Source organism: Heterocephalus glaber, unplaced genomic scaffold (genome assembly GCF_053883595.1).
Source record: "Heterocephalus glaber isolate CG9 unplaced genomic scaffold, H.glaber_assembly_v1.0 deba00001140, whole genome shotgun sequence".
Taxonomy (NCBI): domain Eukaryota; kingdom Metazoa; phylum Chordata; class Mammalia; order Rodentia; family Bathyergidae; genus Heterocephalus; species Heterocephalus glaber.
Window position 1 is genome coordinate 171560 of NW_028258200.1, and position 26418 is coordinate 197977.

At 49.3% G+C, this 26418-nt stretch overlaps 1 protein-coding gene and 1 pseudogene across 1 annotated transcript; both read right to left on the reverse strand.

The window, feature by feature from the left end:
- Positions 1-554: 554 nt before the first annotated feature.
- LOC101713129 (dolichol-phosphate mannosyltransferase subunit 1-like) lies at positions 555-9564 on the reverse strand (annotated as a pseudogene).
- On the reverse strand, positions 9090-10510 carry Rpp25 (ribonuclease P/MRP subunit p25). The gene has a single exon (XM_004872040.4). It carries the CDS (start codon positions 10249-10251, stop codon positions 9685-9687), a length of 567 nt encoding a protein of 188 aa, XP_004872097.1. The 5' UTR covers positions 10252-10510; the 3' UTR covers positions 9090-9684.
- Positions 10511-26418: the final 15908 nt, after the last annotated feature.

A 26418-nucleotide genomic window follows, 5' to 3' on the forward strand; every position in this document is an offset into this window, starting at 1 on the left:
AATTTGGATTGTCCGATTATTTTTTTAGTTCTCTATGTATTCTAGATAGTAGTCCTTTGTCTAAGGAATAGTAGGAAGACACTTTAGTGTTTTGTTTTGTTTTTTGAGAAAGGTCTTGCTATGTAACCTAGTCCTCCTGTGTTATTGTCCTCAGTGCTGAGATTACAGGTGTGTGCCACCTCATCCAATACCACTAGTTCATAATAACTTTTCTATAAGCCTCCAATTGAACCCTTTCTCTTTTTTTGAGGGGGGGAGGGTGTACTGGGAATGTAACACAGGGGTTTCTCGCTGAACTATGTCCCCAGCCTTTTTTTTTTTTAGTAACTCTAAAATTTAATTTGAAGTAAAATATGGAGTTTCTCCAGATAACATGTTTGTATAAAATTTACCTTACCTTATAGTTTATGGTCTAAGAATGTTGTTATAAAAATCAGTAACAGTTGGCTGGGGATTTAGCTCAGTGGGTCTGCTGCCTGCCCCAAAAGCACAAAGTCCTCAGTTCGATCCCCGGTACCAAAAAAAAAAATCAGTAACAGGGCTCCTTTTATATTTCAATTGAAATGAACATGATAAGTAGACATGAGTAACTTTCTTTTACGTGTAGTAAAGAGAGTCAGTGATCCTTCCAAGAAAGAGACTATTTCCTTTCCTACCAACTTGGATTCACCATAAACACGATCCGCAAATGATATTGGAACCTCATCAATACTGTAATTCAACTGCCTTGCTTGAACAATCATCTCCATCTGGAAGATGTAGCCTTTAGAAACACATTTTTCCTTTAACTTCTGTAGAACTTTTGTTGTTGTTTTTGGTACCGGGGATTGAACTTGGGACCTTACGCTTTCGAGGCAGGCGCTGGAACCACTGAGCTAAATCCCCAGCCCTTGAACTTCTTTTTTGTATAATCAAAACTTCCTGCTAAATCAGATGCTTCTGGTCTCAGCAAAATCTGAGTTATAAAATTGGCCCTATGGCTGATTATTTTTCTTTTCAAATCCCACCCATAAACACCTCCATTTCCTTTGTAGCAAGTTCCAGAGACAATATCAGAATTACTTTCCTTTTGCTTTCTAATGAATTCAGCAATAAACTTTTTTTTTTTTTTTTTGAGACAGGGTCTCGCTATGTAGCTCAGGCTGGCCTTGAACTCACTATGTAGGCAGACTGGCCTCAAATTCATGATAATCCTCCTGTCTCAGGCTCCCAAGTGCTAGGATTACAGGTACACACCACCCTTCCCAGGTTTTAAACTTTGGATGGTGTGAAAGAGCAGCACCCATAATAATTATATAGTTTCCTGGGGCATGCTTCATTCCATGAATATATGCAGTTCCTAGTCCCAATTTTTTCTCCTGTGGTTTTAAAAGAATTTTGTCTGATCCACAGATATTTTCCAACTGTTCAGCAACATTTCTTGTTCCATTTGGGCTTCCATCATCTATGATTATAATTTCATAATTGAATCCAGCAGAAGAAAATGGCTAATATCTCTAATCTGGGAAGAACTTGCAGAATAAAAAGAAAAGAGCGGGGCCAGGGATTTAGCTCAGTGGTTTTGCCTCCTGCTGCGCAAGCACAAGGACCCAAGTTCAATCCCCAGTACCAAAAAGAAAGAAAGAGCAACTCTTGGAGAAGCTTTTCCTCAGCAGCTACACAATGAGCAGCAGGTCCTCCCACTCATCGTAGGTGGGTGAAAGCACCAAATATTTGTCCTTTCTCTAACCCTTTTTTTTTTCCAGTACCGGGAATGGAACTCAGGACCTTGCGCTTGAGAGACAGGCTGTGGAACCACTGAGCTAAATCTCCAGCCCTCTAGCCTTTTTTTGAGACAAGGTCTCAGTAAGTCACTAAATTTCATGGGGGGATTGAGTAAGGGGATTCAAACTTGCAATCTTCCTGACTCAGCCTCCTGGGGTGCTGGAATTATAATAGACATGCACCACTAGGCCCAACTTCCTTCCTTTGGTTTTGTTTGTTTGGTTTTTTTGTTTGTTTTTTTGTGGGTTTTTTTGGTACCCGGGGATCGAACTCGGGTCCTTGTGCTTGCGCAGCAGGCAGCGAAACCACTGAGGTAAACCCCGGCCCCCCTTTTTTTTTTTTTTTTTTTGAGACAGAATCTCCCCATGAAGTTCAAGCTGGCCTTGAATTCACTATGTAGCCCAGGCTGGCCTCAAACTCATGGCAAACCTCCTGCCTTAGCCTCCCAAGTGCTGGAATCACAGGCATGTGCCACTATGCCTGGCACCTTTGGAATTTTTTTTTTTGTACCGGGGATTGAACTCGACTTTGGATTTTTTTAAATGAAACTTTCATTGCATAAGCATGACTGAAGCATGGAAAACAGGACAGAAAGTTGCCTGGAAAAGGAGGGTATGCTTTTGTTTTGTTTGGTGCTGGAAGGGCTTTGTGCACACTAGGCAAACACTGTGCCCCTGAGCTGTAGCCCAGCCCTGGGGTCTGATCTGATGCTAACTCTGAGCTAACCCAGCAAGGCCTGTGTTCCAGATTCTTGGCCTTTCTGAGCATCATTCTTTATTCCTGAGCATGGGCCAAGAGCCATTCTGAAATGATGGTTTTAGGATCTAATATCAGACAAGGCAGGTCAGAAAACATCTCTATGGCCAGCTCCAAGACAGAAAGATGGGAAAGGTGAAAGAGTACTTTTGGTTTCTGTGACCTGCCTTAGAAAAGAGAAGTTCTAGTTTCTATGCCTGCCTTGAAGAGGGAAGCATGGGCAAAGGGAGGGCAGGAGAGGGTGAGAGAGAAACAGAGGGACATTTCGCTTTCTGAGGCCTATGGCATCCCCCATATGATAACAAGACTGTCATGGAAATGTTTGGAAGCCACTTAGGAACCAGAGACAAATACTTTGATGAAAAACAAACTCATCCTTCTAGTCACTTAGGAAATGACAGGGGCAGTAGGACTTAGGAGCAAGGAAGGGCTGGTGAAGACCACAGTATCTATAGGACAGTGGCACCAGAATCCAAAGGGATTAGTAGTCTACTCTTAGAAATGCTGTCCCCTTAGCTCACAGACTCTGCCCCCAACTCAACAAGAGGGTACTGTGCCCAGAGGCAGGAATCTGGGGGAATCTGGGGCCAGCTAAGTCCAGCCTGCCACAGTTCTAAGGTACTTGCTGTTCCCAACCTGACCTCTGGATGAGCATCCAAATCACAGCCCATCCCTGCTCTTCCTGGGAGTACCTTTTCTGAGGGACTCACGACATCTGGGCTCCCACAAGGCCTTGGGGTCCTCTGTGCTTCCTATGGCTCCTGCTTCAGAATCCCCCACTGTACCACTGGAGAAGCAGCAGCTGGACTTCCGGTGTCTCAGAAGTGTCACCATCACCGGGGACCAGAAGATCAGCTCCATGTTGCAGCCCAGCACCTCTGCCCCTGAGGACTGTGACAAGGACCTTCTGATGTGCTTGAGGAGAGGAATGATGCCATGGAGGAGCATGTGAGGACCAGGACATGGGAGCGTCAACCTGGGACTCTAGTAAAGTTTACACCCAAGAAGAGCTATCTCCTCTAGCTCGAGGGGAGTAAGCATCAGTGTATGTGGGGAGACATGGGTCCTTAGCCACCAGTGACAAATGCCTGTAATCCCAGCATTGGGAAGGCTGAGGCAGGAGGATCATTGCAAGTTCAAGGGCAGCCTGGGCTACATAGCAAGACTGTATCTCAAAAACAAAACAAAAATACAAAAAAGTATAGAAATCAACAGAATTTAGTATACCTATTTTATTGTACAAAAATCATCACTGTTGCCGGCCATGGTGGCACACACCTGTAATCCCAGCATTCAGGAGACTGAGGCAGGAAGATCACCATGAGCTCAAGCCCAGGCTGGGCTACACAGTGAGTTCGAGGTTTGAGGCTAGTCTGAACCACATAGCTAGATCCTGTCTCAAAAAAAAAAAAAAAATCACTATTTAATTCTAAAATTTTTTTTTAGTTGTATGTTTTTCTTTGGAGTCAGGGTCTCACCATACAGTCCAAACAGGCCTTGGACTCAAACTTACAATCCTCCTGCCTCAGCCTCCAGAGTGCTAGAATTACAGGTATGTGCCACAATGACCAGCTAAATTCCAGAACTTTTATTCTTCTTTAGTACTGGGGATTAAACCCAGGGCCTTTGCACTGATCTGCATCCCCAACCCTTTATTGATTTTTTATTTTGAGAAGAATCTCCCTAAATCTTCAGGCTGGACTTGAACTTGTGACCCTCTTGCCTCAGGTCCTCAGAGTGCTGGGGTTACAGGCATGCGCCACAATGTGTAGCTAATTCCAGAATGTTTTTATTACCACACAAAGAAGACCAGTTCAACAGCAGTCATTCCCCATCCTTCCCAGCCACACCACCCTGAAGCAATCTCTAATATCTTTTCTGTTTCTAAGGGTTTGCCTTGGATGTGACATTTAAAGGGAATCTTTAAAGCTGGGTGTGGTGGTGCACCCGTCTAATCCCAGGACTCTGGGAGGGTGAGAGAGGAGGATCAAAAATTTGAGCCCTGCCTGGGCAATTTAATGAGGGTGCAGTGGTTTTTTTTGGGTTTTTTGGGCACAGGGTCTCACTATGTAGTTCAGGCAAGTGCTGAAACTATAGGCGTGGGCCACCGGGCACAGCAGAATGTATTCTTTTTTGTCTCCTTTCTTTTTCTAGGTTTCTAAGTTCTCCCATACTGTAACATGTGTCAGTTTGTTAGGGTTGTCATAACAAAGTAACAGGAGCTGGCTTAAACAATTTTCTTGCAGTTCTAGAAACTAGAAATCTAAAATCATGTGTTGGCAGGCTTGTTTTGTTTTGGCAATACTGGAAATTGAACCTAGAGGCACTGTACCACTGAGCTCCATCTTCAGCCCCTTTTCATTTTTTATTTTCAGACAGATTCTCACTAAATTGCCCAAGCAGGACTCAGATTTGTGATCCTCCTGCCTCAGCCTCCCTCGGTGCTGGGGTGACAGGGGTGCACCACCGCGCTGTGCTAGACTTGTTTCTAAAGCCTCTCCTTGGCTTACAGATGGTCATCTTCAGTCTTTCCTCCCTCTGCACACACGTGTGTCCAGTGTCTTTTTACAAGGACACTCTTCATATCAGAGGGAGCTCACACATATAACTTCACTTTACCTTCATTATTGTGAAGGCCGGGCCTCCCCAGGAGGCACCTGGAGAGGAGTCCATATAGCCCTTGGTGCCATGAGTGTGTTAATTAATTTCCCAATAAAGAACAAGATGCAGAGACAATCATCAGAGTAAAGGCAGGATCAGAGCAGAACAGAGCTGGAGTGTTTGCTCTACAGCTCAAGAGCTGTGTATCTCTTTATTCCTTCAGCAAAACAGCTATCAAAAGGTGACAGTGCTCTCTAGTTCACAGCAGTTATAGTGCCTTAACAGCTTACAGAGACATAGTGAGACAAAACACCAGCCCAGTGACCTTGGCCATGCCACATATGAGTGGTTAAGTATGTTAAGTCACTCTTATGTAACTGTGGCCCATTATGTGCATGTCCCTGAGAGTGGGGTTGAGTCCTTAAGTGTCCTCAGATGCACTTATGTCTCCTGGGCTTTGAGTATAATCAGAAGTGGTGGTACCCCATAATTATCCTTTTTTTTTTTTGTACTAGGGATCAAACTCAGGACCTTGTGTTTTTGAGGCAGACTCAGGAACCACTGAACTAAATCCCCAGCTCCAGATATCTTATTGAAATAAAGGACACTAGAACATCCTCAGTGGCCAGGACAATGACAAAGACTGCCCAGCTCATGGGGTTGGAGTTTGTGTGTCTGGCCCAGGTCTCCCCCAAACCAGGCAGTGGATACAGCCTGGCAGATTTATGGCCTATAGGTGGCATCCTCCCCTACTCCTGCAGAAGCCCTCTTCACTGTTGGTCCTTACCCAGGCTGTTCCCTGAGATGCCAGAAAGGCAGGCCAGGGCCTGGCTGGGCACGCAGGTAAAACTGAACATGAAACCCTCCCTTCCTGGCTATAATGGCCTGAAGTCCTGCCCTGTCCAGGCAGCTCTTAACTCTGCCTGCAGTCTTGTCTCCCGCCTCCATAGCCTTCAGTTTCCAGTCACCCTTTCCAGCCCACCTGCACCCACACTGTTGACAGAGAAACCTTCTTACTGCCCATCACACCTCAAAGGACCCTGGGTGCCCCTCCCTTCCTTGCGACCTGGCTCTGGGCAGTTCTCCACCCCGCTGGCCTGGGTACACTCTGTGTCTATGCTCCATCCTTCAGGTGTGTGGGTGGTGCTGACCCCACTGGCAGCAGCACCTCTGTGCTCCTCCTGAAGCAGGAGTCCTGCTTTTAGGATGTTTAGTCCTGTGAGGCTGGCTAGCTCTTCTGATGGAGGGGAGCCAGTGCCATTAGCACCCCCAGCTCTCGGGTCCCTCCTCAGAGCTCCTTTCCTATCAGACTAGAATCATTTTTAGGAATTTGGACCCAGGGCATTGACACTGAGCTATATCCACAGTATTTTTTTTTTCAGACAGGATCTGGCTAAATTGCTAAATTTCCCAGGCCGGTTTTGAACTTGCAATCCTCCTGTCTCAACCTCCCAGAGTGCTGGGATTAACACGCTCAGTTTAGACTGAGACCTCCTGGTGCTGGAGGTAGAACTGATGTCTAATTATTCTGTAATCCAGCCCCACCCCATGCCTGGACTGGGACCTGGCACAAGGACAGTGAAAACTCATTTGCTGAATGATAAAGGTCCTGTAGAAGTCCCACCCATTGGAGCAGGTGTCATCTACTCCTCTGTTTCCAACTGGATTTAGATTTTGTGACCTAACAGATTTCTAGGTGTGAGCTTTCACTGTCACAAAGCTGAGTGGAGATAAGCACCAAGCCAGCCCAGATGCACCTGGGTAGAGGCCACTGCTGCAAAGATGAGGTCTCCCTGGGGGGCTTCCCACTCCGCCCACTCTGCACTGGCCCCTTCCAGAAGTGGGGTGTCTCGGATGTGCTCCCTCACCTTACTCCTGGACTTCTTAGGCTCCCATCTTAGCCTTGGAGATGTTCTTCAGGCAGGGACATCTGCTACCTCTCATTGAAGCCTGCTCCTGGGTTAGCAGGCTGAGGTGGGGTGCTCTTGGGTACAAAGCCAATGCACCCATCAAAAGCCTGGAAGCCGGGAGTGGTGGCACATGCCTGTAATTCCAGCACTCGGAAGGCAGAGGCAGAGGATTGCTGTGAGTTCAAGGCCAGCCTGGGCTACATAGTGAATTCAGGGCCAGCCTGAACTACAAAGTGAGACCCTGTCTCAGAGAGAAAAAAAAAAAGCCTAGAAAGTTCACCTGCTGGGTTGGTGGGGTGCAGAACAGAAAGTTCAGGACCTGCTTTCTGGCAGGGGCAAATTAGTACTTTGAAGTTCGGGAAAAAACATTCCCCTCTCCCCCATGCCCAGGTGATTTTCCCCCATGCCCAGGCTGGAAGGGGACTTACCTGTCCAATCAAGAGACAGAGCTGAAGAGAGAGAGACAGACAGACAGACAGACAGACAGAGTTCCCATGGCTTCTCTGATACTAGCAGGCTCTGCCTACACTGTCCTGGTAACTGGATAGCCTGGTAAATTCACCCTTACTCAGAACTCCCACCAGTCTCCCATTGTGCAGGGCCTCAGTCAATGGTTCCTGTTTTCCTTAGATGCTGAGCCCAGGGGCAGCTCAGGGTACCTTAACTATCACGATAGTTTACATTTTTTCCCCACTTCTCAGGCCACCCCTGAGTCACACAGTTCACCTGAACCCCTTGGCCCTCCAAAGGTTCTCATCAGGAACAAGAGAGCAGCCAGGAATGGTGGTACACAGCTATAATCCCAGTACTTGGGAGGCTGAGGGAGGAGGACCTCTGCAAGTTGAAGGCCAGCCTAAGCTACATAGTGAGTTCAAGGCTAGCCTGGAATATGTACTTAGATAGACCTAACAAAAAAAAAAGGAAAAGAACCCCCAGCAGGGCTGGGGGTATAGCTCAGTGGTAGAACACTTACCTAGCATGTATGAGGCCCTGAGTTAAAGCCCCAGCATGGAAAAAAATAACCCAAAATGCCCCCACAAAAAGTACCCCCAAGCCTTGAGGGGGGGGAATGGGATAATTTAATAAAATTTATTAAAACAAACAAAAGTACCCCCAAAATCAGGGCAGGCAGCCAGTGCCAGAGTCTGGGTGACAGGACTCACTGGTCCAAAGCTTAGCCAGAGCCAGTGGGGTATGCAGGGAGGGAGCTGTCTTCCCTGCAGAGTCCCTGGTCCAGGGCAGAAACCTTTCTCTTGTCACCCGCAGAAAGGTTTATTTCAGGGTTCTGCCTGCAAAGTGACTTACAAATCCATCCTTCCCACTGGGCCAGTCTGCTCCTGAGACCTGGGGCTATGCCTTCCCCACCAGAGCCCCTGCAGCACGGCCCCCTCCCCGTCCGTCCTGCAGCTGCTGTGGAGTTGGGCAGAAAGGCAGCTCAAGCTGTTATCTCTCCAGACAGCTGTGCTGGAGAGGGCTGCTTATCAGGAAGCCTGCAGTGATTCACAGCCTAGTCCCAGCTTCTCTGCTGAATAGTAATTTCCAGCTTGGATCTGCACTGTCTCTCCTCCCCCTCTCCCAAGGGTGTGCTGTCCTTTTGCAGAGAGAGGGCAGTGAAGGGGAGTCTCCCATGGGGACGACGATTTGTGCCAGCCTTCCTGGCAAGGCTGTTGGGACAAGGCTGCAGGTTCAGGGACCCTAGCATTTGCCGTCCTTGGCAGTGACCTGCAAGAGCACTCTTCCACACTCTTCTTTCTCCCTCTCTTAAAAAGGTAATGTCCTGCTTCCTGTCCCTTTGTGGGGATGCACAGGATGACACAGTCCTCCTTCTGGACCCAAGCTCCCAAGTCCAGAGACACCCAGGGAGGGCAGGGGACAGAGAAGCCAGAGACTGGACAGCACTCCTTGTGCCATCCGGAGGCTGTCTGGTTCCTGTGCTAGACCCTGAAGACCCAAAGGCGCGCGGGGGTGGGGTGGGGGTGGTGTCCCAAGGCTAAGCTGAGGGCAGGGGGTTGGGCTGTGGACACAGCATCGGGTTAGGAAGAAACTTGGGGACAGAGCGATTTATGCATTTGTTTTATTGGAAGCAAGACTCCAGCTGTGGGGCTCAGGTAGGGAAAGTTCCATCCTGGGTCTCTCCCTCCAGGACGACTTGGGGAAGGGGATGTTAAAACAATGAAAAGAAAAAGAAAACTGGTCCCAGGGTTGGGGGCAGAACACAGACAGGCTCCACATCTGATTCCTCTAGCCTCAAGGGGTCAGTTTCTCAGCCTATGAACTCCTGTTCCTGCTGGGGGCGATTCCAAGAGCTCTTCTAGGCTGCAGAGTCCGGGTCCCCAACAAGAAGGTAGGTGTCTTTAAGCCCCACATGGTCCCAAACAAGGCCCACTGTTCCCTAGGAAGGTCTCAGGATGGTCCAGTAAAGCTGAAGGTGGAGCTCAGTCTCTTGGGAACAACCTCCTACCAAACCTCCCTGGCTGGTCAGGATCCTGTCCTGCCACTCCTGGGCCCCCTCTCTGGTAACCTTGGGGTTCATGCTGCCGGTCTGAGGTGCTGTTTCCAGGATGTGGGCGCTTAAGGACCAAGTCGTGGAAGTTGGAGGTGTGTCTGAAGGTGGAGGCGCTGAAGATCCAGAGGCCCAGGTGGTCCAGGTAGCTCAGGCCGTGCGGTCCTCTTCCCCAGCCCCCGGCTCGGGCTGAGATCTCTTCGGGGCTCCCTCTCCAGCCGCGGTGTTCCCCGGGCCCCTCTTGGCCGTCGGCGCGGCGGGAGAGGACGGCGGGCCGGGGCGGGGGCCCGGGGGCTGGTAGCCGGGCTGGCGCGGGTCCAGCGCGTCCTTGGACAGCAGGATGGCGAGGCCGGGCACGTTCTTGAGGACACTGAGGCTGGCGGGTGGGCAGCCCGGGTCCGGGGGCAGGCTCTGCCACACCTCGCGCACGCTTCGGTAGCGCAGCCGCGTGACCTGGTGCAGCCCCGCCAGGCGGCGCTTCAGGATCTCCGCGCATGTGACGGTCTTGGTGGCGGCCCGGCCGCAGCCGCTGAAGACGATGGCGCGCGTGGCCGGCTGCGCCATGCTGGCAGTGGCGAAGGCCAGCAGGTTGCGGATCTTGCTGCCCTCCTTGACCCGCATATGCACAGCGCCGGGCGCCAGGTCAGCGAAGGGCCCCGTGCCCGCGCTGCCCTCCTCGGGCCCCTCCTCCGAGCGCACCTTACGGAAGTTCTCCATGCGCCCTGGTCGCCATCCGGCCCCTCAACCTCGGGGCTGCATGGCCCGGCTTGGACGCGGCGGCGGGAGGCGACCCTCGGTGTCTAAGTCCCTCTCCAGCAGGCTCAAACCCGCTCTGCGCCCTCCACGATCTGCGCTCTCCCTTCCCTGAGCTGCTAGCGTTGGCCGAAGCCCAGCCAGAGAGCTGGGAGGCCCCGCCCCTTACCCAGGACTGGCGGAGCGTCTGTCCCCGCCCCTCTCCGGGCCCGCCCTTAAGAGGCCCCGCCCCTCTCGGCACTAGCGTGTTCCCAGGCCCCGCCCTTCCTGGTCTCAGTCCCGCCCCTAGGGCTCCGCCCCCTCCCAGGACTGGTCCGCTCCAGGCCCCGCCTCCAGACCTCCGCCCCCTCCCTGTCCCTGCCCTTCGGAACCAGCAGAATCCTCAGTGAGCTCGAGAGCGAGCCACGTGGACCCGCCACCGCGACTGCTGAGCATCCCTACTAAAAGGGCCGTCGCCGCTTCTAGCCAAGTCCCCGGGCGCTCCAGCTCCAGGGAAAGGCGCCCCCACCCCGGGGAGGCTTCCACGTGGGCCCCGCGCCCCTGCCTTCCAGGGTCCCGCCTCCGAGCACCTAGCAGCTAGGAGCTGTGCACAGCCGAGGGGCCGCGGCCCTCGGACAACCCTGCCGCGCAGTTCTCGCCACGCTTGGGGATCCCAAGGCTCCCGGGGGCCAGCACGTCTGGGGCTGCGCCCTAGAGCGAACGGGGAAAGCAAGGAGACTTCTCATCCAGAGACGCTGAGCTCCCTGCTCCATTCCTGGAGTTCACTTCATTTTCCTTACTTCCCACTGAGCTATGCCTCCAGCCCTTTTTGCTTAGAGACCGGGTCTCGCGAAGTCCATACATTGCTCAGGGCAGGCTCGAACTTGTGGTCCTGCCTCAGCCTCCCTGAGAGCTGAACGTCCACTCCGAGAGCCGCCTGGTTTGGGGAAGTGCCGGCCTTGCGCCTGCCCACGAGGACGCCCCCTCCTCCCGGTGGCCTGGTCGGTCGTTCTCCGAGGAGGAGACGAGCGAGAGCGTGTTGGAGAGGTGGAGGCAGCCGCAGCGCCCGGCCCTGTGCGGCCCGAGCCTGAGCGCTGCCCCCGCCCCTCCTCCGTCTGTTCTGAGACCGGAGCCCCCGGCGTGCTCGACAAACACCCGGCCTCGCCCCGGTCCTGCGGTCTCCACGCGGGCCCGCGGCCCGGTGAGGACACGGGGACCTCGGTGCCAGAAGCGGGGAACCCGGGCTGCGTGAGGCCGTGCGGGGCCCCACTAAAGCACCGCGGGTCCGCTCGGCCTGGGCAGAAGCCCCAGGGACTAGAGGCTGCCTTGGCTCGGTGGGCTGGGGACCAAGCGAGCCTCGGGTCCGCCAAACCAAGCAAGCCTAGCTCGGGCGTGGGGCGGAGCAGTCGGGGACCTGGCATCAGGAGGACCGGGGCCAGAAGAACCCCAGTTCACTGCACCCGCAGGCCTCGGGGGAGAAATCACGGAGAGGCCTCACCTGCTTCTCTTTCTCCCGCTCCCGCTGCGACAATTAAAATGCAAATGCGCTGCGACAGCCGGATCCGGGTGACACCGCTGTGTTCCTGCCCGGCCCGGGGCTAGGGTGCGGACTGAGCCGGTGCTGGGGCCCGCACAGAGAGCGGGAAGGTGTCCGGGAGGCCGAAGGAATGCGAGCAGCGGAGACGGGAGACGCGGGAGGAGGCAAGGGGGGTGGGGTGGAAACCAGGCCGGGCGGCCGGGCAGGGCAAAGGGCGCAGAAACCCGAGGGAGGGCTCATCCGTGCAGCCTCTGTGCATTGCCCACCACGGTGGAACGAGTCAGGATGTCGTGTTAAAACAGCCAGGTGCGCCGGGAGGGTGGATCTGTAATACAGCGCTTTGGGAGGCTGAGGCAAGAAGTTCACAAGTTCAAACCCAACCTGGACAATTTAACTTTTTTTCTTTTGGTACTGGGGATTGAACTCAGGACCTTGCTCTTGCCAGGCAGGCACAGTGCCACTGGGCTAAATCCCCAAACTTTTTTTTTTCTTGGGACAGGGTCTCCCTATATATTTCAGGCTGTCCTTGAGCTCACTACGTAGTCCAGGCTGCCAAGAGACTCAAGGCAACCCTTCTGCCTCAGCCTCCTGAGTGCTGGGATTACAGGCACCTGCCACCACACCCAGCAATTTAACAAATCAGTGAGACCCTGTTTTAAAAAGGCTGGGATGTAGGTCAGGGTGAAGGCCCTAGGTTTAATCCCTGGTACTGGGGAGGGAAAAGGCCAGGTACCCAACCCAAACACATAGTAGGACCCCATTAGGAAAGAATAAAAGAGGGCCGGGGATTTATCTCAGTAGTTCTGCCGCCTGCCTCGAAAGTGCAGGGTCCCAAGTTCAATTCCTGGTCCCAAAATAAATAAATGACAAAGGAAAAAATAAAAGCTATTTCCTTGTGTATATTTCTATAGATGTAAATGTGTTTTTTGAGACAAAGTCTTGCTGTGAGGTTCAGGCTGGCCTTGAAGTCACTGTGTATTCCAGACTGGCCTTGAATGCATGGAAATACTCCTGCCTCAGCCTCTCCAGTGCTAGGATTACAATCATGTGCCACCATGCCCGGCATAAATGTATTTTTAAAAATAATCTTGGCCGGGGATTTAGCTCAGTGGTTCAGTCGCCTGCCTCGAAAGCGCAAGGTCCCAAATTCGATCTCCGGTACCAAAAAAAAAAAAGAAAAAAAAGGGTAGTAAAAATAATCTGCAAGAAAATAGCACACTGATGTCTGTTAAATCTGCAGCCACATCTGATTTCTGCTGCCCTCTTTAGGAAAGGGCCATTGAACATGAATGCAAAGTCAAGTATGGTATAGCATCTTGGAACAGCCTGCATATGGGAGGTACTGGGCCGGAAGCCCAAGCGTTATCAGAAGACTCTGCATCTGTGTGACCTGGATGTGTCACTTCCCCCCATACCGGTCACGTGTGAAATGGAGCAGATGGACAGATGGACAGTAAACTGCCTTCATGGGGTGGCTGTGAGAATCACCACAGTCAGAATCTTGGGTGGTGAGGTTTCGGGTGGCTGTTGTCACTTTGTGTGTGTGTGTGTGTGTGTGTGTGTGTGTGTGTGTGTGTGTGGTCCTAGGGACTGAATCCAGTACCTTGCATAGCACTCTTACCACTGAGCTACATCCCCGGCCCTAGCCCTAATTTTTGTATATTATTTGTTATTAAAATAGAAAGGCTAGGGCCGGGGATGTAGCTCAGTGGTGCTGCCACCTGCCTCGCTAGCGCAAGGTCCTGAGTTCAATGCCTGGCCCCAAAATAAAACCAAAAACTTTTAATTAATTAATTAATTAATTAAAAAGGCTGGGGATATAGCTCAGCACCACAGCAACTGCCTGGCAAGCGCAAGGCCCTGAGTTTAATTCCTGGTACCAAAATAATAATAATAATAATAATAATAATAATAATAGTAAAAAATCTTTAAAATTGTCAGAGAAGGCTGGGGATTTAGCTCAGTGTGGCTGCGCCTGACTTGCAAGCACAAAGTCCTGATTTCAATCCCCATTTCCCCCCCAAAAAAAATCATCAAAGAGAGACCAGGGGAAAGAAGGCTGGCAGCAGGGAAATGGGAGTCTTGGAGCTAGGCCGCAGCTTCCCATTGCCAGGAGCCCGTGAATGGAGTTGAGACTCTTCTCCCTCTGCAGGAGACCACACCCAGGCAGGAGGCACGGTCTTACTCTGCAGAGGCCCTTCCCACAGAGCGCGCTGCCTTCCTCCTCCAGAGTCCACCTCTCACCCCAGAGGGAAGGGAGATGTGACAGACCAGTCTCTTCTGCTCCACCTCCCGTAGCGGTGGCAGAAACTCTTGTCTCTCTCAGGGCAGGGGTTGGGAATCAGGGTCAGGAGCCCAGGGAGTGGAGTCATCAGACATGGGCTCTATCCCCTGTACAATGAGGAGGATCGTGATTGTTGGACAGATGTGGAAGCTGAGAGCCTTGAGACCCAGAGAGATTAAGGAACTTGGAAATGTGCCACAGCTTGAAAGCAGCAAGCACAAGTGTTCAAACCCAAGTATTCTAGCTCCTACTACCTGGGCTGAGTGTTAGGGGAAATACATTTTTATTTATTTTTGTTATTTATTTTGCAGTACTTGAGATTGAATCTAGAGTGCTGAGCTACATTCCCACCTGTTTTTATTTTTTTATTATTTTAAAATAAATTTTATTTTATCCCATTCCCCCCCTCAAGCCCCCTTCCCTCCCTATGTACAGAAGCTTTGTTTCCATTTTTTTCTTCTATTTTCACTTTTCTTCTTGTCCCTTTCTTTCTCCCTCCATTCCCCCTTGTCCCCCTTCCCAACTGAACATTTCCCTCCCATTTCCCAATATTTAGTATATATTTTAGTCCTTATTTCCATTTTTGGTTCCTCACACCAGAGAAACAATTCGGTATTTAAACATTTGTGTCTAGGGGGCTAGAGATTTAGCTCAGTGGTTCCACTGCCCGCCTTGGAAGTGCAAGGTCCCAAGTACCATCCCCAGTACCAAAAACCAAAAACCAAAAAATAAACATTTGTGTCTAATTTATTTCACTTAAGAGTATGATCTCAAGGTCCATCCATTTAGCTATAAATGTCTGAAGCTCATCCTTCTTCTATTTTTTTTTTTTTTTTTTTTTTGGTAACGGGGATCAAACTCGGAACCTTTTGCATGCTAGGCAGGCAGCAGAAACCCTGAGCTAAATCCCCAGCCCAAAGCTATCCTTCTTTATGGCAGAGTAGTAGTCCATTGTATAGAAAAACCACATCTTTTTTACCTATTTGTCAGTTGATGGGCATTTGCGCTGTTTCCAAGCTTTAGCTATTACAAACTGTGCCACTATAAATATGGGTGTGCATATATCGCTGTGGCTTGATGCTTTTAATTCTTTTGGGAAGATACAAAAAACTGGAATAGCTGGATCTAATGGAACCTCTAGTTTTAGTTTTTTGAGAACTTTCTGCCATCATGCCTGGCTTAGTTTTATTTTATTTTTATTTTTAAATTTTTATAGTACTGGAGATTGAACCCAGGGCTGTCTCATTGAGCTACATCCTCAGCTGCACCTTCTTTCAAATTTTTATTCTGAGACAGGGTCTCACTAAGTTGCTAAGTAGCCCAAGTTGGGCTCAAACTTGAGATCTTCCTGCCTCAGCCTCCCAAGTGTTGGGATTATAAGTATGAATGACTACATCCAATTTTAGTTTCATTTATTTATTTCTGCTTTTTTGAGACAGGGTCTGGCTATGTAGTTCAGGATGGGATTGAACTCACTTTGTAGCCCAGGCTGACCTAGAACTCTAGGTGATTCTCCTGCCTCAGCCTCCTGAGTGCTGGGATTACAGATGTGCACAACCATTCTCAGCTTTCACACAATTTCTAAGGGCCAGAAATCCAGGAGCAGCTTAAAGTGGTGCACCTAGCTCAGGGCCTCTCCTGGGACTGGAGGGTCCACTCCCAAGTCTGTGCACGGGAGTGTTGGTTGTTCGGAGGCCGAAATCCTCCATGACCTGCTGTCCATACAGCCAGCCTCCTGAGAGCCAGGCCTGAGGGCCTGCTGGGAAGCCACCATGTCTTTGAGGCCCAGCCTCCTCCAAAGTCTCACACCATCATCTCCACAATGTTTGCACTTTATTTGTTGGAAGGGAGGCCAGCCCCCTCCACAGGGAGGGGAATTGACATCCACTTCATGAAAGAGGAGCAGCAAAGAACTGTGGGTGTTTCAAAAGCAGCAGGGAGCAGGAATCAACTTATAGAAGCAGATTTATGCAAAGAACACTGACCTTGAATCCAGGAGGCTGTTTATTTCCTGGCATAACGCAATTGCGTAATAAAGGTTTGCTAAATGACTATGTGACATCTTACCTGAAGTTGTTCACATGGTGGAGGAGCAGTTGCTTATGCAGGGCAACCCTAAGGGTTGAGTGGATTCCTGAGTTCCAAGCCCCTCTCAGGTGACCCCTGGGTAGGGGTCACTGAAGGTCACTGGACCAACTCACTTAGTCTTGGACCAATGCACTTCCTATCACAGGAGACCTGTCTCATTCAAACCACTGTTATTTTTCAAGTCTTTTTGCTTCGTTTTGGTTGGGTTTTTGAGGCAGGGTCTTGCTATGCAGTTCAGGCTGGCCTTGAACTCACTAGGTAAACCCAAGCTGGCCTGGAACTTGCAGCAATCCTCCTGCTTCAGCCTTCCCAGTGCTGGGATCACAGGCATGTGCCATTATGCCCACTTTTTATTACATTTTCTGGTATATGCAGCCAAGCTGAATCTGTCCCTGATGCACTAAGGATCAGCTGTTTGCTACCTCCATCACCCGAAGAACAGCTTCTCCAATCAGTGGGCAGGCCTCGTAATTAACCAAGCTGACTACAATCCACTGCTGCATTCATACCAAGGCCAAGTTGCTAATCAACTGCTCTGGACAGCTAATGGCTGGGGTGCTGGGCAGGCTCAATCTGGGGGTGGCAGGCGGTGGGTGACTTTAGAGGGAGGACAGCGAGATGTCCTTGTGACTCTGATTTAGACCTGTGCTAAATCAGATGCCTCTGATGCTTCCTCACAGCATCCTTCCTCCCCCTGCAGCCAAAGTCAGACTTGTGAGGCCCTGCAGTGTCCCAGCCTCTCCTGACTCTGTCCTCCTTTCCTCTAAGATGTGGACCCTCAGTGAACATCCTAAGGTTCAGTCCCATTTTGGGTCCCAGCCTCTCCAGGGACCCGACCAGCTCATTCCCAAACCTTCACATGCCTGTTCCGCTTGTTACTGTGATTACATAACTCAATCAGGCTGGAACTCAACCATGGAGATGAGTGTGAAAGGAAATGATTATTTCTATGACAACTAAATTGTGCTTTAGAAAATTCTGAAAAAGATAGATGCTAAAAAATGGCTGTTCCCAGAGAGACAAAGGCTATATAGGATTCTCCTTCTATGAGGTCCCTGGAGTGGTCAGGTTCCTAGAGACAGGAAGTAGTTTGGAGGGGGGCAGGGCAGGGGAGGGAGAGGTGTGGAGCTGTTGTTTGTTTGTTTATCTATTTATTTACCTTGAGACAGGGTCTCCCTGTGTAGTCCAGGCTGGTCTTGAACTCACTATGGGGCCCAGACTGGCCTCAAACTCAAGGCCAAGCCCAAGGCGATCCTCCTGCATCCCAAATGCTGGGATCACAGGCATGCACCACCATCCCCAGCAAGTTTCAGTTTTACAGGATGAAAAAGTTCTGGAAATTTCTTGAGTGATAATATAAATATGCACAATGCTATTAAACTGTACAATTAGAAATGGTTAAGAAAGTAAACTTCAGGGGCCGGGTGTGGTGGCTCACACCTGTAATCCCACCACTTGGGAGACAGAGGCAGGAGGATTGCTTCAAGTTCGAGGCCAGCCTGAGCTATGTGAGTTCAGGGCCAGCCTGAACTACAAAGTGAGACCCTGTCTCAAAAAAAAAAAGAAAGTAAACTTCATCATTTTTTTTTTTTGGTACTGGGGATCGAACTCGGGACCTTGCACTTGCAAGGCAGGCACTGGAACCACTGAGCTACATCCCCGGCCCTTTTTTTTTTTTTTGAACTTCATCATTTTTTTAAACAATTAAAAATAAAAATAGGCCAGGTGTGGTGGTGCATGTTTATAATCTGAGCACTCTGGGAGGCTGAAGAAGGAGGATTACAAATTCAAGCCCAGCCTGAGCAATTTAGCAACTTAGTGAGAACTTGTCTCAAAATAGAAAATAAAAAAGGGCTGGGAATGTAGCTAAGGATGAAGGGCCTGGGTTCAATTCCCAATAACACACAGGTACACACACACAAATAATAAAATAAAATAAAGCCTGGGCCGGGGATTTAGCTCAGTGGTTTCAATGCCTGCTGTGCAAGCGCAAGGACCAGAGTTTGATCCCCGGTACCAAAAAATAAAAAACTAAAAAATAAATAAAGCCAGGCATATGACTATAATCCTACCCATTCAGAGGCTAAAGCAGGAATATTGAAAGCTCCAGGGTATCCTGGGCAATTTAACAAGATCCTGTCTCAAAAAAATTAAAATAAACAAGGCTGGGATATATCTATGTTGCTCAGCACCCTGGGTTCAATCCCTACTATTAAAAAAATAAATAGCTGGGCATACTGGTGCACACCTATAATCCCAGCACTCAGGAGGCTTAGGCAGGAGAATTGGCATGAGTTCAAGGCCAGCCTGGGCTACATAGCAAGACCCTGTCTCAGAAAATAAAATAAAATAGGGCCAGGGATTTAGCTCAGTGGTTTTGGCACCTGCCTTGCAAGTACAAGGTTGAAAGTTCGATCCCCGGTACCTAAATAAATAAATAAAAATAAAATAAAATAAAATAAAATTTAAAACTCCCAAAACTTAAATAAAGGTATTGGCCTTATATCAAAAGACTGTCAAGTTGGGCCGGGGATTTAGCTCAGTGATTCTGCCGCCTGCCTCACAAGAGCAGAGACCCAAGTTTGATCCCTGGTACAAAAAAAAAAAAAAAAGATTGGCAAGTTAGTACACATTTATATGTTTTAAATTAAAACAAAATGTCCAAATCCTTACAGTCTTTATTTTTATCTTATTTTCATTTTTTTGCAGTGCTGGGGATCCAACCCAAGGCCTTGTGTATACTGAGCAAGGACTCTACCCCGCCTCAAACACATGTAACTTTTAAATGATTCTTTGAAACTTTGTTGCATAATTGACTAATTTATGCCCCCCCAACAGAGGGGGGCATATTATTATTTCCCCTAGTGAAATAATAACTGTATTGGGAATGACTACATTTGCACAGTTACTATGTATTCAGGGTGAAGGGCTGGTGATCGGATGTAGTAACCCGCAAGGAGGCCTCGGGATCTTCCGGAGGACACTACTAAACAGGGACAGTGAGTGAGCAATAAATGGTGTTCTTCCAGGTGGAAGGAGATATGTGGACGCTGAGGGGTGGAGGAGCAGGAGCTGTGGGTGGAAGGAGACAGAGACTGCTTCTCATGAAACCTTCCCAGAACAAGGAGACCTAGGGTGAGCCCAGGGAGCAGGTGCATGGCTGACGGAGACAGACCCCTCCCCAGGCCTTGGGTGGGTCACTGGAGGAACTCAGAAGTCTCCCAGCCTTGCTGGGGTGATGGTGCACGCCTGTGATCCCAGCACTCTGGGAGCCTGAGGCAGGAGGATTGCAAGCTCAAACCTAGCCTGGACAACTTAAGATTTGAGAGACTCAGCCTGGAGCCAGGAAACTTCCAGGAGAGAAAACCCAGGCCAGGGCCAACACTGTGGAGTCCTAGCAGCAGCTCATGGGAAACAGTTGTTAAATTTTCAATTTTATGACCTGATTGTTAAACACGGCCATTATGAAAATAGGATTATATGAATTTATAACTAAAAAACCATATTAAACCAAACATTCAAAGTATATTAAAACAGATGAATGCTCAAAACTCAACACTATCGGCCGGGGATTTAGCTCAGTGGTTTCGCCGCCTGCTGCACAAGCACAAGGACCCCAGTTCGATCCCCGGTACAGAAGAAAAAAAAAACAACAAAAAAACCTCAACACTATCTAAGGACTTTCCTCCATTAAGTTCTGTTTCCTGCACCCATAAGGGAAAAACACCATGAGACCATGTGGGTGTCTCTGCCCTTGTCCTCACTGACTGACACCTTGGAAACTACAAATACAGAGCTTGATTTTTTAAATTTTAAGGTATTGTTATTGTTGTTGTTGTTGTTGTTGTTGTTGTTATTGTTATTATTATTATTATTATTTAGACAGGCCTCCCTATGTAGCCCGGGCTAGGCTTGAACTGGCAGTGATCCTCCTGTTTCAGTCTCCCCAGTGCTGGAATTACAGGTGTGCACCACCACACCCAGCTGGTGAGGCCATCTTTTCGAAGAATATGCTCAGCTGTTTTGTACAATGCCCCTAGACTGGGCTTCCTCTGAAGTTTTCTCATGAGGTCAGGCTTTTGCCATTTGGGCAGGAGAACCACAGAAGTCCACGCATGTGGTGGCTTCATCACCACCTGGGCCATTTGTGAAGGCGGCATCCCAGGAAGAGGTAGAGACCAGAAAGGACGAGTTCCCTTGTGGGAGTGGCTGGAGTGCAGGGGAGAATTCAGATCAGAGGCGGAGTCCGGACCCCGGCCCTCAGAGGTGGCTGAGGACTTGGGAGGGGACAGTGCTGTCCGCGAGGCATTGGAGTTGACAGCGGGGCTGGCTTGCAGTGCAGACAAGCGGTCAGGCAGGTGCAGACGGGGATGTGTCTTGTGGATTTGGGGTCCAGGGGCTTCGCTCGTGCCCAGGTTTAGCGGGGGCGCGGTCGGCATTTGCCTTCCTGGGCTGTGTGAATGAGCACTTGCGCTCAGATCTGCCCACTCGATTGCCGGGGATAGAGATGACGCGGGCCCTGTAGGCCGCAGGTGCCCGGTGCTCGCCTGTCCAGCTGTGGGTAGAGCCTCCTGTCTGTGAGCACAGCTCTGGAGTTGGTAGCTGCGGGCCCGAGTGTCCCCAAGTGGCCACCGGAGGCACTGCAGGTGTGAAGGAAAAGGCAGCTACCATTGACCGGCAAGAGGCAGGAGGTGAGAAATTGTCTTGTTCCCGGACTCAAAATGCCCAGAGACTACTCTTTTACCGAATTACAATTTATACACAGTAAAAATGCACACATCTCAGGTTTCTAGTTTGATGAGTGTTGCCGATTTTGTACACCTCATAACTACCGCTCAAAACAAGATCGAGACTATTTCTCTTACCTCAGAAACTTCCTTCCTGTCTCTTCCCATTTATCTAGCTTCTTCCCCAATGAGCAACCACTATTCTGACTTCTTTCAAGTTAGTTTTCCTGTTCTTGGCCTTCATATAAGCAGAGTTATATATTACAGGTTTTTACATTTTAAAAAACATTTTATTAGCCCATGTTTGCAGTGCCTAATGATTACATTCACCGTGGGGAGTGGGTACATGTAGGTAACAGATCCTAATTATTTCTACTTGGGCTGGCTTCAGCAGCACATATACTAATTATTTCTACTTCCCCTCCTCTTTGTATATTATGGTTTATTAGTGGTGCTGTCTTTGAAACAGGGTTTCACTGTTGAACAAGCTGGCCTGGAACTCTTGGGTTCAAGTGATCCTCCTGCCTCAGCTTCCTGAGTAGCTGGGGCTACAGGTGTTCACCTCTGAGCCTGATTTTATTTATTTTGGGTCCAGTTTATTTTGTTCAACATGTATTTATTTATTTATTTTGGTACTGGAGATCAAACTCAGGACCTTGTGCTTGCAAGGCAGGCGGCAACACCACTGACCTAAATCCCCGGCCCTCAACACGTTTTTATGATTTGGCTATGTTGTTGTATGTGTCTGTTGTTCAAAAATTCATTTTTGTTGCTCTGTGATATTCCATTGAGTGACTATACGAAGATTTGTAATTTCATTCTCTTATTGGTGGTTGTTTCTAGTTTTTGGCTACTATTAACAAAGTTTCGGTGGTTATGTCTTTTGTGAATATTCTTTGGCTTCTCCTGGGTGTATACCTAGGAGTCACATGGCTGGGTTGAATGATGATGCTATGTTTAAATTTTTTGGTTTTTTTGGTTTTTTGGTACCAGGAATCGAACTCAGGCCCTTGTGCTTGTGCAGCAGGCGGCGAAATGACTGAGCTAAATCCCTGGCCCTATGCTTAAATTTTTGAAGGAGAGGGGGAGAGGAGAGGAAGAAGATAAAAAAGAATTAAGATGTGTCATGTATGTGCACCAACTCCTCACAATGGATGCAATCATTATGGACTGCAACATGGACTAATAAAATAAAAATGTAAAGAAATTTTTGAGGGGGACTGGAGAGTACAGCTAAGTGGTAAAATGTGAGCTTAGCATGTGTTAGGTTCTGGGTTTGATCCCCAGCACTGCAAAAAATAAAAATAAATAAATATGTTTGAGGCAGAGCTGCCAAGCTGTTTTGCACAGCAGCTGCCCCGTTTAACATCCTGGCCAACTTGCAGGGTAATCGCCTGCTTCCCACCTATACTTACGTGTCTCATTGATGATAGTCATCCCTGTGGGCCAGAAGTGGTTTCTCATTGTGGTTTTGATTTGCATCTTCCTGAGGTCTAATTATGTTGCGTTCATATTCATGTGTTTATGGGCCATTTGTGTACCTTCTGTGGAGATGTTTCTATTCAGGTGATTGGCCCGAGTTCAGTGGATTATTTGCCCCTTTGTAACTGAGCCATAAGAATTCCCCCCACATTGGGGTGCAGAGATTGCAGTCAGGAATACTGGAAGACCAGCCCCGCCTCCACCCCTGTTAGATGAAGATTTCCGATGCATCTTCACTTTCTGGGTCTGGGGAAGCTTGCAGGGTGCTTAGCACAAAGAGGCAAAAACAGGGTCAGGGCAGTGTGGGACAGGAGGCACTGGATGGGGAGTCCAGGGTGAGCTCTTGAGCCTCAGGTTTTCAATACATGGCAAAAATGCTTGGGCCAGGGATTTAGCTCAGTGGTTTCGCCACCTGCTGCACAAGCACAAGGACCCAAGTTCGATCCCCAGTACCAAAAAAAAAATGTTGGGTGTAGTGCTGCACACCTGAAATCTCAGCACTGGGGAGGCTGATGCAAGAGGTTCACCATTTGAGGCCAGCCCGGGCTACACAGTGAGACTCTGTCTCAAAAACAGCAATAACAAAAACCAAAGCAATAAAATACCCTGATCTCCCATTTCTTAGAAGAATCTACTCTATTTCTTTGGCAGATCACTTTGCCTCTCCAACCCTTACTCTTGTTGTCTATGAAGTAGGACAGCAAGGCTGGCTTGGTGGCACATACCTGTAATCCTAGCATTCAGGAGGTTGAGGCGGGAAGATTGCAGCCAGTTCGAGGCCAGTCTGAACCACATAGTGAGATCCTCAACTGAGATTCCCCTGGTCTGTGATGCAGCTCCCCCCCCCCCCCCCCGCGCGCCCTTGGGTGTGCCTCATTCAGCCTTGCTGGGCAGGAAAATAGCAGCCAAAGCTGCCCTGAGGGTGAAGGGTTGGACCCCAGCTCCCAGTCTCTTGTGTCCTGCAGGTGTTGGGACTGAACACTCCACCTTTGGTCCTGTGACTTTCCCTGGAATCCAGGGGGAGGGAGTGCTGGCTTTGGCAGCACAGATACTAAAACTTGGGGAGGGACTCCCCCCCTCCTCATCCCCACGCACTAATTTTGGACTTAACCTGTAACATGTTCTGACTAAAGGCACATGAGCTGAGGTGACATTTTCTTTTTTCTTTTCTTTTTTTTTTTGGTACCAGAATTGAACTCTGGCACTTGTGCTTTTGGAGCAGGCAGCAGAACCACTGAGCTAAATCCCCGGCCCTGAGGTGACATTTTCCACATCCAAAGAGGCCTGGAATGCCCTCTAGTCCTCTACCATGCCCTGGCACACAGTAGGTCCTCACACTTATTTTTGTAGTTATTGTTATTGTTGCAGTACTGGGGATTGAACCCGGGGCCTTAACACTGAGCTACCTCCCCAGCCCTTTTTAAATTTTTAATTTTGAGAGGGTCTTGCTAAGTTACTGAATTGCCTAGGCTGGGCTTGAATTTGTGATCTTCCTGACTCAACCTCCCAAAGTACTGGGATTACAGCCTGCAGCACCACACCAGGCTTGGTGCAAATTTTTAACTACTGCCCTATGCTACTTCTCAAAACAGGTGATCAAGAAAGGCCTGTTAAGGACTGGGGATTTAGCTCAGTGGTTCTGGCACCTGCTGTGCAAGCGCAAGGTCCCGAGTTCAATCCCCGGTACAAAAAAAATAAAATAAAATAAAAGCCTGTTAAATAACTACCTACCATGTTGTTCCCTCTCCTTCACATGAATATGAAGGGTGCAATCCCCTAGGACACAAGTTAGCTCCTGACCTTGGACCTGGTTATTTTTCAACATGATTATGAAGAAGACGCTGGCAAACAGCAGAACTTCTGATTCTTCTGGAGAAAAGTTGCCTGTGGTTATCAGATGGAAACCCTACATATTCCCTGTAGGAGCCACAGGAGCCACAGGCTGTCTCTTGTAAATTGGGAATTCCAGACACATCCCCTAAAGTCCTCAAAGTGGATCCCAGAGCCCTCTTCTGAAGGCCCATGTGAACCTAGGTGTCTTTCCTGAGGCCCTGGGGGACTCCTCCCTTCCTCCTGGAAGAGCTGTGCTTTCTGATCTCTGCAGGTCCGAATCTGTCATCTCACTGGCTCCACCCACAGTTTCATCAATCAGCCTGGGCTTGAAATTTTTTTTTTTTAATGTTTTGGTTTTTGAGACAGATTCTTGCTATGCAGTTCAGATTGGCCTGGAATTCTCTATGTAGCTCATGCTGGCCTCAGACTTGCAGAGATCCTCACATGGCAGCTGCCCCAGTGTTGGGATTACAGGGAAGCACCACAACATCTGCCTAGGCTTGCATTATTGTAGATACAGAGAGCAGTGACATATGGGCAAGCTGGGGGTGGGACCAACAGAGAATCCACTTGCCCTGCCTGTCACCCAGGGCTCGCTCTTCCTGGTGGCCTGGAGGCAGATACCGCTTCCTGCTCAGCCTCTTCCATCCCCAAGGCTCCCTCTCTTCATCTTCCACTCCTGCCCTTATCTGCCTTTCTTCCCTCCCTCCCCTCTCCAGCCCAGCTGTGGGAGGGAGGCTCCTTGCCTGGCAGGCTGGGCCAGACAATGGGCCCTTATTCTGGGCAAAGAATCCCTGCAGTGTCTTCTGCCCATTGAGGCTGCTTCCAGGCCCAGGGTGGTGTGGGTGGGGGTGGAGGTTTCTGGGTACTGTGGGGGAGGAGCAATTGGCTGGCAGGACAGAGAAGACCCTGGCTGTGGGAATCCCATAGGGGTTTACTATGTAAACAGCATGCTCAGTAAAACTCTGTCTTGTGCTGCAGCCCCATCTCTCCAAGTAGACCCCCTGGAGTTTTTAAAGATTTGCCCTGCTGTCTACTCTGTTGGTATGTATCTCTCCATGGTACTATCTCCTTTTCCAAGACTCCTCTCATGAGTACTGAGGACTGAACTCAAGGCCTTTGCACTGAGCTACATCCCAGCCCTTTTTTTTAATTTTTTACTTTGAGACAGGGTCTTGCTAAATTTCCCAAGCTGGGCTTGAACTTGTGATCTTCCTCATTCAGCCTCCCAGAGTTATGGTGTCACAGGGAATTCCCAACCTGTTAGATGTCAAATGTGCTGAGTTGGTGTCTCATGATATCAGAGAGTGGATTCAAGGAAAAAGGAAGTTAAAAGTGGGAAAGGTTTATTGAGAGAAAGCTCCTGAGAGACAGGAGAGGTCCCAAGTTGGTTGCCACCAAAGTTCTTTGTTCAAAGGTATTTTGTAGAGCAGAATTGAAACATGGGTTAAACTAAAATCAACCTAAAGGATCACAAGTATAGTTGCTTAGGTACTATTGATCCAATAGGCAAGCCAGGCAGAATAGCAAGGCTGTATGGCAGGCATTATTAACCTTGGCTTATCTGTTACTTCTGACATAGAAAGAACTAGGGCATCCCTGGAAAGGGATAGGAGTGTGGTCAGGGTGTTCTGGTCACCCACCTGTGCTGATGCCTGTCTGGGCTCAGTGAACCAGGTGGTGCCAATTACAGTACAATCTCAAGCTGCTGTTTATCTCTAGGGAGGCCTGCAGGCCTGGATCTTGTGTCTCCATCCTGAGGCCTGGCTGTCTTTAAATTCACCCCAGCTGCAGTTTTTTGTTTTTTGTTTTGTGTTGTTGTTGTTTTGGTACCAGGAATTGAACTCAGGACCTTGTGCTTTCAAGGCAGGTATGGTGTCACTGAGCTAAATCCCCAGCCCCACCCCAGCCACAGTTTTGTTTTGTTGTGGCTTTTTTTTTTTTTGGTGCTGGGGATCGAACTCAGGACCTTGCGCCTTCGAGGCAGGTGGTGGAACCGCTGATCTAAATCCCTGGCCCCCAGCCACAGTTTTGATGTGCCTCATCCTCTGCACTGACTCCCTCCAGGATCCCTCTCTGACCACCTATTCACTTCTGTCTCACTTAGCTATCTGTAATACTGGGGTTACAGGTATAACCACCCCCAGCTCTCTTTTCTTTCCATGTCTGTCTTTCTGCAGTCTGAGTGTCCGTATCTCTGT